The 13,245-nt window shown below is 42.1% G+C and overlaps 2 protein-coding genes across 2 annotated transcripts; both read left to right on the forward strand.

Annotated features, from left to right (window-relative positions):
• The first annotated feature begins 56 nt into the window (after window positions 1–56).
• On the forward strand, window positions 57–9,435 carry ppm1la (protein phosphatase, Mg2+/Mn2+ dependent, 1La). The gene is made up of 4 exons (XM_026375505.1): window positions 57–944; window positions 5,141–5,315; window positions 6,610–6,771; window positions 7,123–9,435. Exons 1-4 carry the CDS (start codon window positions 546–548, stop codon window positions 7,476–7,478), a joined length of 1,092 nt encoding a protein of 363 aa, XP_026231290.1. The 5' UTR covers window positions 57–545; the 3' UTR covers window positions 7,479–9,435.
• Window positions 9,436–9,600: 165 nt separating this feature from the next.
• On the forward strand, window positions 9,601–12,410 carry LOC113171397 (ADP-ribosylation factor-like protein 14). The gene has a single exon (XM_026373725.1). It carries the CDS (start codon window positions 11,717–11,719, stop codon window positions 12,311–12,313), a length of 597 nt encoding a protein of 198 aa, XP_026229510.1. The 5' UTR covers window positions 9,601–11,716; the 3' UTR covers window positions 12,314–12,410.
• Window positions 12,411–13,245: the final 835 nt, after the last annotated feature.

The raw sequence follows: 13,245 nt of genomic DNA on the forward strand, positions 1-13,245 counted from the left end.
CTGGTCTTTTGACGCAGCTCAGGAAAGAAGGTGTGTGTGTGTGTGTGTGTGTGAAATTGTTATGTTGATGCGCAGACCGAACAGACGCATATCCCACAGAAGAAACGGGGTCAGAGACGGAAAAGCAGGACACCTCCACGTCTTATCGTCGCCTGTCACCCCCCCGGTGACTCCCATGTCTCTCTCCGGGGTGGGTCTAACCCAAAAAATCCGTCATCCTACAATGGGCTGTGGGAGGTCGGCTCAACTCGGAGAATCTTCCTGCAGCTGTTTCGTGAGCCGAGGATAGGACCAAGACCGAGTCCATGAGGGTGTCCTGTCCGGTTTCAGCCCCCGCTTCTCGGCCCGGTGTCTCACAGCAAGCCGCGTTCAGCGCGTAAAAGCGCTTTCAGCAGAGGACACAGGCCAGATGAGCAGTGTCTATGTCCACATCCAGTCTTTGTTAGACGTCGCAGCAGTGAATCGATTCTTTCATAGTCCCGCTGAGCGGATGGAGTGAATTGTGCAGAAGGGGAGAGGGACAGACCGCAGTTTGGGTGCGTGTGATGGTAGGAGACACAATGACGCTCTTGTCTCTTTTGGGTCGGATCATGCGTTATTTTCTCCTCAGGCCGGAGACATTGTTTCTGCTGTGTATCAGTCTGGCGCTGTGGAGTTATTTCTTCCACACGGACGAGGTGAAGACCATCGTCAAGTCGAGCCGGGATGCCGTGAAGATGGTGAAGGGGAAAGTGGCGGAGATGATGCAGAATGACCGTCTGGGAGGCCTCAATGTCCTGGACGCAGAGTTCTCCAAAACCTGGGAGTTCAAGAACAACAACGTAGCCGTGTACTCCATCCAGGGGAGGAGAGATCACATGGAGGACCGCTTCGAGGTGCTCACCGACATCACCAACAAGAGCCACCCATCCATATTCGGGATATTTGACGGTCATGGTGGAGAGGTAGGCTGGGAGGGAGAGGCTCCACGGGGGGTCGGGGTTATCCCAACGCTTTTGTTTAGACTCAACAGAGCTGTCATTACTTGACATATAGCTATCACATAAATATTAAAAGCAAGTTGCAGCATGACCATAAAGTCCTGAGCACCACAGAGATGCAGGTTTATATACGAGCGCAGTTATTATTTGAATTGGGACACTTGTTAATCCCCCCTCCCCACTCCACCATTGTATTCTTTTGTGTGAACACCTCCTCCATCCCACTGCCAATCAGTTAGTTGACTTGAGATTCACCACAAAGAGCATGTGTGTGTGTGTGTGTGTGTGTGTGTGTGTTTTGTCTATATCTCTGCAGCTCTCCCTGTGTTGTCAAGGGTCAGTGGTTTCTCATGGCTGCCTACAGACCACATGTCTTAGTAGCCATCTGTCACACTGTCCCCAGCGCTCCCCAGAGGTTCCAGTACGGGACTCTTTACCCTGACTGATACTGGTTAGGTTTCATGTTTGGAGACTAGTCTTCCTGTTTCACATTTTATTTAATTAATATTTTATTAGGTAAAACCAAAGAGAGTCGAACAAAAACCTCCAAAGTGTGACAAACATGAAAAGGATTGTTGCCATTTTCCTTTGTCTCTCTGAGCATGTACATGCAGCCATTATCACCATACATGTCCTTTATACGCCTGTGGGACCTCTTGGTTTATCATTATTGCAACAGAAAATAGAGAGCAATATGTGTAGGTCGTGGCTTCAAGCTCTCCTTGTATTGCCAGTTATTTTCTCATTAAATGAATCATTTGGTCCTTATAATGTAAGAAAATATAACAAAAATATCAGACAGAGTTGACACATGACAAATTCAGACCGCTTGTTTTGACCTTGTTTACTATCATTCATGGATGACTAAATATTCACATGTAATATGGAGTTAATGACAAAACCTTTACATCCTGAAACCTGCAAACAGATCAGTTGACTTTTATTATTCGTAATCTGTTAAGCTCTATTCTTTTAGTTGTAACTGATTAGATAATCTAGGCTATTTGTCACATCAACTCATTCATCCCAGTACATTAAGTTCTCTTACCATGTCGGTGGGAACTGTTTATTCATAAAAACGAGCTTAGTTGCAAGATTTGCTGCTAGGCTGTGTTGAATCTCAGAGAGGAAGTCAACAAACAGAAGGTGGACAGTGTTGACTCATCTGGCTCACTCTATTCCTGTCCAGTAAACAAATATTTATCCTTCCTGCCTCCTGACGTTCAAACTCTTTCTCCCTCTTTCTAATTCTCTCTCTTCTGCCGTCTTTAAATATGTATCTGTGTGTTGTCTATGTTCACTCCCTGCTTTTACCATTTCATCTTTTATGGTGGTCACAGTCAAGTAGGACTTTTGAACTGGAAAATGTTTCACTTTTACACTCTAGCTTTTACAGCATCATTAGCATGCAAATTCAAAACCCGAGATGCTCCAACAGCAAATGCATAATAAATCATATTAGTCTAATACCAAAGGCCAGCTGAGAAAACCATGTTTACTCTGAATATGAATATTTCAGTCAGGAAAAATTGCTGCATGTGTGGAAGTATCTAGGACATTACTTACTATGCAGTGTGGCACAACTGTAAGGCACACACTCACATATGTCATTAGTATTAAATGGAGCAATGTGGGCAAATAGAACAGGCTGTCTCTGTCAAAGCAGGGTTCTGAAAATATGTGAAATATGTGTGTGTGTGTGTGTTTGGGGGGTGGGGGTTGTAGTTTTATTGAAGTCCAGAATATTGCTCATTTAATAATAACAATTCCATCGAATGCAGTCAGCACAAAGTGCTGCTCCTCTTTGACTTGATTTACAGACACTGTTTGCTGTTGGAGGCCTAAACAGGCATTCACTCTACTATAAAACTGAATTTATAGTTTCAGGCTGACTCGAGGGGAAAATATAATGAAGTGAGCAATGTCAATAAGAGTTCCCAAATACTGATTAATTGACTTTTGGCAAATTTGATTGAGTCATTTGTGAGGCCTGTAACTGCGCTGCCGTTGACATTTTCAGCTGTGAGCTGCGAAGGGAAGTGTACACTTGAAATTCTTTATGATCAAAGCACAGTGAGTCCCTCTCTCTCCAATTAAATAAATGAATGAGTACGCTCATACAGCAAAATGGAAGGGAGAGAAAGGAGTCGGGAGTGGCAGAAAGAGATGAGTCATCATTGGGACTATTATAATCTCTCATAATATTTCATAATCAGGTCATGTTCTTTCATTGTATTTTACTCCCATTTTCATTTACTTCATGATAAACACTGAATAAACCTATAATGCGGATAAGATTGCTGCTCATTACTGGATTAATGAGAGCACAGACAGTTTTAGTTGGCTATGAGTAAACTGTAGCAGAGGGACAAAGACAAACTCTTGTACCACATGTTCACAGTTTGTTATCAGCTTGAAAAAAGAAAATCCACATTAGCATGTGCACTACCTGGCCAAAAAAACAGTTGCACACTGTTGCACACGTTCAGCATGGTGCTGTTTCAGTAAGCTTATGCAACGTCACCACATTTATTTCCTCCCAGTGTCGCATTAATTTCTTGCCAAGATCTTGTCCTGAAGCGCTGCATAAAGTCTTCTCCAGCACATGCCATAGATTCTTAATGAGGTTAAGGTCTGGACTCTGTGGTGGTCAAGCTGTGTGTCAAAATGATGTCTCATTCTTCCTGAACCACCTTTTTCACAATTTGAGAACGATAAATCCTGGAACTATCATCTTTTAATATGCTGTGTCATCACACAAATAAATAAATAAAAAATCAATTGATGGAAAAATCAGGTCATTCAGTATATCTAGGTAGTCAGGCAGTGTGCTCGCATATTAAATCCTCTTAGTAGAAGCAACACAGTGAATGAATATTGAACATATCCAACGGTTGTTATTTTATATATGAATTGCACTTCGAATCAATTGGGACATTTTCCCATCTTAGAAGAATCAAAAGTAAAGCTAGGAGGAGGGGAAGAGGACTGCAGGATGAGGGGAGTTGTTCAGTAATTCAGCAACAAGCACCTGCTGTAATGAAAAAAGCACTTCTCTAAGACTTTTATGCTGAAGACCTGTTCAACTGAGGCTGATTAATCTGATTATGCGAGAAAGTGTGTTTGTGTAATACACTGCAGCCAGTTACCTGAACAAAAACAGGTTTCTCAATTGTTTAGTAGGAAATAAAAGCACCAACAATAAATGTTCTACGTTAGGGCGGGATTTATTGAGCCTTTTGGGCTCAGCAGAACAATCCCCTCCAGTCATCTGTCATCAGTTGTCCTTAGTTTCTTTGGCTGACCTGTTACACCGCGGGCACTTTCTTTTTTATGATATTCCAAATAATTGTATTGGCTCTGCCAAATGCTTGTGCAATGCATGATCTGATTGTTTTTTTCCAGCAAGGATAAAAACAGAAGTAGTAATTTAGTGCTAATTATTGTTCGAAAATGATAGGATGCACCTGGGAAACAAGAACAACCTGCCAGTCACACCTGTTTTTGAAACACAAAAGGTGCTATCCTCTGTGTTGTTGAACATATCGAGGTGAACATAACATTAAATACAGAAAATCTACATCTCTCATGTCTTCATCTTAAACCCAAATGTCCTCAGTGTACAACTAAATAAAAAGAGAGCCTCATTGATGCGATACTTTAGGAGCGAACTGTAAAATGCTATGGCGGATATAAGCAAGATGTTTGTATGGAGTAGTGTGCAGTATTTACTCATCCAGACAAAGCAACATTAGCATTTATGTTTCAGGCAACATGGTGAATGTAATTCAAATATTCACTGTCCATTTAGCTTATCGCCATATGTTCCATATGTTCAGTAGCTACTGACATTGGCTTTCAGACAGCCTATTTAGTATATAGTAAACAGTAGGTTAATTGGAGCTTTCACTGTAAACAGCTGCATCGGAAAACAGAAACTGAACCAAATCATGGGCTAAAAAACCAAATCAGTGAGCTGAAAGGCACAAAGCTTATTATTTATGTTCAAATACATATCCCTTCTGCAGCACCTCAATCCAGTGTTTTCTTTGCATACATTACTGACCTAACAGTGTTGTTTGGCATGAACGACAGCTCCAGTTTTACTTTTTCTCTGTCCCTTGTCTTAAACCTCTTAACCCCCCCCCCTCCTCTACCAGGCTGCAGCTGACTATGTGAAAGCCCACCTGCCAGGGTCACTGAAGCAGCAGCTGCAGGCCTTCGAGAGAGAGAAGAGAGAGAGTGCTCTCTCTTACGCCAGTATCCTCGAGCAGCGCATCCTGGCTGTGGATCGTGAGATGCTGGACAAGCTTTCTGCCAACCACGATGAAGCAGGTCAGGTGGAGGAGGAGAGTGGTGGGAAGAGAATATGAAGTGGCTTCATAAAGCATCACTTTTAGCACACTGTACTTTGTTGTACTCTTAATATTAAAAGTAAAGAGATTTTATATTTAGAAGCAGAGATGTTAATGTCTTCGAGGACCTTTTTTATTCAGCGTTTGCACTCCTTCCTCTTAAAGGACAAGGTGCATCATGGTACCTTGGCTATCAAGTTAAATCTCACAATTCCTTGTATAGTATCTTCTCAGCACAGTGCTTCCCAGCTAACATTTACTTTTTTGATGAATTTTCATTTTACAATCCACTTGTTATACTGACTGAGAAAAGTGAGACCATTATGCTGTTGCATATTGATATCAGTGTGTTTGATAGTCTTTACACAGCTGCACATTTCAGAACCACGGTCCAAATACTGTAGATCATTTTGTACAATTTGATGTATTTATCCTAAGAAACAGAGGTTCCTTCATTTTTTATATGTAGTTTTTTGTAGTTGATTTGTAGTTGACAGTCTGCTACAGTATGAAGTCAACATATTAAAGCTACCATTTTCATTATTATTCATATTGCTTGACCTACTATTAACCCACAGGTTAAGCTTGTTAATTAGGAAATCTCAGTCAAGTGGCCACTTTGCCTCTCTGACACATTAATGTCATCTGTAGTGTAGCATTATGTATTTTACTTTCCAAAAATCTGTGGATCACATTTGTATAACTACATGTATGTTAAACATTTCTAGGCCAGTGTACAGATACTTTGATCCCTATAATCAGTATGTTTACTAGCGTGGGAAGGAATCTATTGCGTATTATATTATAGTGAATACAGAGCAATCTACCTTAGAACAGCTGTCTGCTCTCAGCATTTGCACTTCTGAAGACATACAGGATTAAATCTATTGAAACTTTGGGCTTGGTTCAAGCATGTTGTAAAACGTATTATCCTGACTTTTTATTATCAACATCCCTTTAACCAAACATGAACTTTTATTTCTGTCGTTAGGTTTAGTAGCTACATAAGCAAAGCTAAATCTTGTTTTGCACAATACAGTACATCTGGCAGAAGAGTGCAGTTTGATAGCAAAACAAATAAATGTTTGCACAGGCAAATGATTTAACGCACGTTTTGTAAATCATCACAAGCTACTAGAATGATTTGTGTAGACGCTGTTGTAAATTTCAAGCTTATATTTACACACATTCTTTTTAAATACACAACCAAAGGATTGTAAATCTATCAGCGTTTTTAGCTCTTTTTCATTTTTGGTTCTTGTTCGCCCCCACAGGAACAACATGTCTAGTAGCACTGCTGTCAGACAGAGAGCTCACAGTGGCGAACGTCGGAGACTCTCGTGGTGTGTTGTGTGACAAGGATGGGAACGCTGTCGCACTATCACATGATCACAAACCATATCAGCTGAAAGAACGCAAGAGGATCAAAAGGGCAGGTACGATATGGAGCAACAACACTAAAATAAAGCATGTACTGTGCACACCTGCGCTACACTTCACTGTGGTTGTATTTGGAGACTCTGGTTGCCATCTGTTGGTCTATTTAGGAAAAACATTCAGTTAAACTATGTTCACAAAATTAGATTGCTAATAGATCAATTTAAAATAAGTTTAACATCATTTGAACTTTTAGTAATAATAATATATTTATAAATCCATCAAACTTGGTGTAACCCATGATTTGTATTTATGTATAATATGTCCACAAATATAATAGTTGTTTTATTAAAGTCAGATCATCACTGTTCTTAATGTCTAATCACTGCTTTTAAATGTCTCACTTCCAGGAGGTTTCATCAGTTTTAATGGCTCTTGGAGAGTCCAGGGCATCCTGGCTATGTCTCGCTCTCTAGGGGATTACCCGCTGAAAAACCTCAACGTTGTCATCCCTGACCCTGATATTATGACCTTTGATCTGGACAAACTGCAGCCAGAGTTCATGATCCTGGCTTCTGATGGCCTGTGGGACGCCTTCAGCAATGAGGAGGCAGTTCGGTTTGTGCGCGAGCGTCTCGATGAGCCTCACTTTGGTGCTAAGAGCATCGTCCTGCAGTCCTTCTACCGTGGATGCCCCGACAATATCACTGTCATGGTGGTGAAGTTCAAAAGTGGAGCTGGGGGGAGTAGCAAGTCAGGGGAGTAGGTCAAGTTTAGAGTTCACATTGTGATCAATGTTTTCTATGATTTTTCCCATCTTCTGGATGGAACAGAGAATATGAAGAATGAACACTGAGACCTGTATCTTTAACAAGTACACACACACTTTGTATGGCAGTCAGTGTGAGGACACAATTCCAATTGACATAATTCATTTCCCAGCCCCCTACTGCCCTGTAGGCCATGCTAATCTACTCTGTTTCAATTTTTAATTTATCACGTGTACTGCCTTACCCTAACCCTAACCATCACAACTAACTGCCTCTTTCTTAACTTTACCCTAACCACAACCAAGAAAACCAGAATACCAACCCTAAAACCTAGTGCTCTTTAAACACCCTTCTCATTGTGAGAACCGGCTAAAATGTCCTCAATTTGTAAAATTGTCCTAAGTCAAATGGTTAAAAATTCATGCTGATCCTCACAATGATAGCCATACAAACATCCCCCCCCCCCCCCACACACACACACACGCACGCAGACAGCTACATGCAACAACACAGGTTTTGTTTTATTTTAATATTTCTGATTGTGAAAAGGGCATTTACAGGAAGCATAACAGATCTAGTAACTATTTGCCAAGTTTATGATGAATACATAAAATTGCAGACGTGGCCCAACCGTGGAGATGCATAAACACAAGACAAACACCAAACAGGGACGTTTCTGTTAACCAGCACACAGACTGTGATTGCTTATTTACTACTGTTTACTGTACATGCACATGAATGGTACAGCTCCACTGGAGGCTTCTTCAGAGGAGTTTTCAGATAGTGCCTACTCAAGAATTACTGTGCAACTGCAGGAAACTACTGAAAACACCACCTTGCTTGCCGCAATTTGCCAATGCTGTCAAATAATGTATTTGTCCGTTTCATTTTTAAACTTAAACAATCAGTGAAACATTAAAAGAAAAGACTCCAGTGGATCCATACCTTTAATTAACTTGCAGCGAAATTGGATGAGTATCAAACACTCACTTCCTGTTGACTTGAATGGGGCATTTGTAGTTTGATTTTCCAACTATGTTTTTGCCAAAATACAACTAAATGCACAATAATTAAAACTTCAGTTTTAAGGAGGAGGTGTCAAGCGGATGCAGCTGCTTCTCAAGTCTGCAGAAGATGAGTGATATTAAGGGGTTTAAAGAAATTGTGGGTGCAATGCCGCTTAAACATTTAAAACACACATATGTACACAAACATACATATAGAGATTTAAAAAGAAATGCAATTTTCAAATATTTATTTTTTTGGAATGGTAAATTCTTACATATCAGCCATTGTGAACACTGTATGTCCTCAGTAATTCAAGAGCATCGTCACGTATGTACGAACTGACTGAACTTAGTTCCTGACCTTCACCTCGTGTTAACACAGACACGTGGAGCTAATGTGAACAGTTCCATGCTTATGAGGGCATGTGCTTTGGCTTATCCATGTTCATTAAGATTAAGAACATGCAAGTACATGCACCAGGGGTGCACATGAAACACCTTACACATCTCTGCTGCCATAAAACTGTACGGCCGCAGCTGGAATGCTAGTAGCTAGAAATATGATATGAAGCAATACAACCAGTCTCATCAACAGCAGCAACCTGTCAAGGAAAGTTACAGCAAACCACGATTAATGTAGATTTGTTTAATTTCCAACTACTTTCTACCAGTCTCATCACCTGAGAAAAGCCTTTTTTTTTATTTTACAGTTTACCTAATGCCTTATTTATTGTTGAGTTTTTGGATGTGTCTGGCAGAATGCCAAATCAGTATAATGCATATTCAGTTTTGTCCTAAACATGAACAGAAGTTTACAATAAAATTAGATGCCCATCACTTTGATTTGAGAGGCAGTCCATGATTCACAGATGTTGAGCTGATGCTCGGTGTAAAAAAAACAACGTGTAAAGATTTTCTGTGTGTAAACCATGAGTATTAAACAGAATCTTTGATCCAAAATGTGTTTCCACGTCAGTGTTTATTATCTCAGAGGACCAGTATTTATTTCTGGCTTTTAGGATGTGTACAGCATGTTCATATTCTAACTATTAATACACGCAACACGTTGAATTGCATTTCCACACAAGCGCTCTTGCTGCTGGCTCTACTGATGCTCCCAGTTTTATGATTCGGTGGTAGGATGCTTGTTTTAAATGATTTAGCGATAAACAACATTAGATGGAGAGCTCGGAGTGAGCGTTTCTGGGATGACTCTGCTGGACCACAAATAGCTCTCCACGTCAAGGCCGCTCCAGCCTCAGGGGCGCGCAAACAGTTCAAAAGCGTTCGCCGATGCCAAGTTGAGTGACGGTCTGTACCAGGTGGAGAGTCTCAGAATAGCTTGGACTGGTCCAAATGCTTAAGACCGGCGCTGCAACAGTGTCCGATTACCATAAACTCAAGTGCGTAATAGATTTTCCAGAAGCCTTGACTCAAGAAGTAAATGTTTCTCAAGTGAGCCCAGTGCGCGCAGATAAAAGCTGAAGTCACTTGTCCTTTATCCATCTCGGAAACGAGCAGGAGTAGCTACAGCCTTCCTTCTTTTTCAGTTGATCCTCTCAGTACGTGTTTTGAGTTGAGATCACAGTATGGGACATCGAGGCTCGAAATCCTCCATAGAAGCTGAGGTGGTGTTTCAGCGCGTTGGTGCAGCGGGCATGTGTCAGAGAATGGACGCGTGTTCCTCTCCAGCCGCCGTTGTCCGCATTCAGAAGAAGGTGAGCAGTCAGTCGGTCTGCCTTCAGTGTTCCTCGCGAGAACCGGAGGAACCAACACCATTGTCTTGGTCCGTCCATGACACCGAAGGGCTGGTGTATGTGATGGACAATCCAACCGGCGGCGTGTGGGTGAAGCCGAGAGAGAAATGGCCCAGATCTTGATAAAAATCACCTGATGAAATATAAACGATTTCTTCGTTGGTATTAAGCCAAACACTGTGTGGTTGGATGCACTTTGTGGGCCTTTCGGCTTCCGAGAAGTATAGGATGCTGCTGATGTGCTGAAGTGTGCCAGGCGCATCTACAACGCAGCCTGGATGAAGGGGTGGAATGGAGAAGTGGGATGGACAGGACACTGACATTTATTGATTTAGTCTGTATGAGATACATGTAGCCTCTATGAGACGTTGTCAGACTGTGATGGTGTGAGGAGATCACTGTGTGACACCTACACTAAGATAATGTGTTGAAAACAGCGACCTGTCATTAGATTATTTTTATTATCATTTTTATTATTTATTTATTTTCAGAACTAGTAGGTCAAAGACGGATCCTAGGTAAAGATAGAACTGAGACCTGAATCATTTCTTGATTTCTCTTGCCAAGGTAAAAAGAAAAACCTCCTCCCAGTGCCTGAGCAGCCTTCATTTATGCTTCCTTCTGTATTATTTGACTTTTAGGTCGTTTATTAAAATTAGAAGATTTTATTTACATTGATGGCTGTTTGCATTGGGCGGTTTGGAGAGACCGTGGAGCAGTTGGTATCAATCGTCTTCTGGTTTGATTCTCGGTTCTCCTGAACTCTTAGCCACACGTGGAAGTGTCCTTGAACTGGACACGGATCAAATGCAGCTGCATGTTCACAAGAATATCCCCAAAGGGATGAATAAAATATTATTGAATGTTTATTCGGACTGCCTGTCAGTACTGAGATACCTCCAAGCACAGGCGACTGAGGACTATGGAGACTGAGGACTTTAAATCCCATCGTCTTCATAAGCAAGAGGCAAATCCTCAATGAGAAACTGAATTTTATTTATTTAGCTGGGGAAGTTTGTTTTCCTGCATATCTTTTATTATTATGCATTGTTGTCATCTACATAGCACATTTTAAAGCAAACTTGTTTTAAATGCGCTATATAAATAAAGTTGATTTGATTTTTCATAGTTTTTTGTTTGATTTCACATTTATACGGTTAAGGCCTTTTAAATATTCAATAATTTATAACATGCATGACAAGATGACCATACTGGGTAGGTACATTACAGTGGCAATGACAGTGAATGGCTCTAATAAACAGCGTGTAAGCAGATGGAGACTGTCGGGTATAAACTTTGGCCCCTGGTGTGGCGCCTTATCTCTGAGCCCTGAGTTATGGTGGAGGTGACGCTAATGGTTCATCTATTAAACTCCGGGCACCGCACTGAGCAAACACGGCGTCAAAACAGTGCTGTGAGTGAAAGATGTGACGATCCCACATGAGCTGAGTCTCATCTCTTCACGGTGCCATGGGCCAGCGGGGATCCAAACAGTCAGAGGTCCGAGTTCTGTTACTGGGGCTGGACAACGCTGGGAAATCAACTCTTCTGTACAAGCTGAAGTTTAAATCAAGCGTCAGCACGGTTCCCACCATCGGCTTCAACGTGGAAATGCTCGAGGGGAGGAGGAACGGGAACCACATCGCGTTAACCGTATGGGACATCGGTGGTCAGGGGAAGATGCGGGAGCACTGGGATAGTTTCCACCAGGACACGGCTGCCATCGTGTTCGTCGTGGACAGTTCGGACAAGAGGCGTCTGAACGAGGCGCGACGGGAGCTGGAAAACACGCTGAGGAGCGACGAGCTGCGGGGACGTCCTCTGGTTCTTCTGGCCAACAAACAGGACGTGAACGGCGCTTTGACCGTCACTGAACTCAAAGACAAGTTCAACCTGAGAAAGATCTGCTCCGACCGGGACTGGTTCGTCCAGCCCTGCTCTGCATCCACGGGCTTTGGAGTCGAAGAGGCCTTCAGACGAATAGTCCAAATGGTCAAACTCCCATCAGACCCCGGAGCCATGAAGGACAATATCAAGGAAACGATGCACTACATCACCAGACATTAGGTTTTATTTATATGAAATGTGTTCTTCTAAACCCCCTGTTAATGTCACTCGTTTTTTTGAAAGTCCTTTATGCCAATAATAAATTACATTTAAAGAGCTCCCACCTCTTTTCACGTCCATCATTTATTTTATGCGGTGAATCTTAACTCAAGTAGCCACTCATTTGAAATAACAGACTAATAGGGAGTCAGTATCATGCGGCGTCTTTGGAAACTATTATGGATTTATCACAGGAAGTGCAAAATGCCATTCAGTGCATTACAGTGCACAACAACCACCTCACACACACACACACACACACACACACACACGGTGTTTTTCACTGGTGCGTCTTCTTTCAATTATTAAACAAATTCATTATCACACACGCCCATGAACAAGGACATTAAACTCTCACACTGGTCTTGCACCTATGAGATAACACAGACAAGTGCATAGAGCACGAACTTTCTAACAGGCATAAAGTCAATGGTTATGTTGGTGTTTTTTTTACAACCCACTGAGTCTGCGCATGTAGATATTAATGTACTTTATTCAGTAAAACAACAGATCAAAAACATTTTGCACAGGCGCTTACAGCTTATACTGCAGATAACCTCCACACAGCGTCCTGACCAAGAATTAGACAAACAAACTCGAGTGTGAATATAGGTTTTATGGAGTAAATCCTCCAATGATCCACCTGACATCACTGTCATGTAGCCACTTCCACAGGAGCCTGTGGTCGTCCTCTCCTCCCATCATCCCGCACCGTCTCTTCATATGTCGGGAGATGTTTGCAGGCGTCGTATGTGGGCAGCCGAGCGACAGGAGCCGGGTCCACCGAGCAGTCCGGTGTACAGCTCTCCACAAGCGGCTCTTGTGATGTGGCGACAGCCGGCTGGCCGCTGTGTGACGCGGTGAGCTGCCTGGACCGTGAACACAGCATCCTC

This window comes from Anabas testudineus, chromosome 17 (assembly GCF_900324465.2).
Source record: "Anabas testudineus chromosome 17, fAnaTes1.2, whole genome shotgun sequence".
NCBI classification, from domain to species: Eukaryota; Metazoa; Chordata; class Actinopteri; order Anabantiformes; family Anabantidae; genus Anabas; species Anabas testudineus.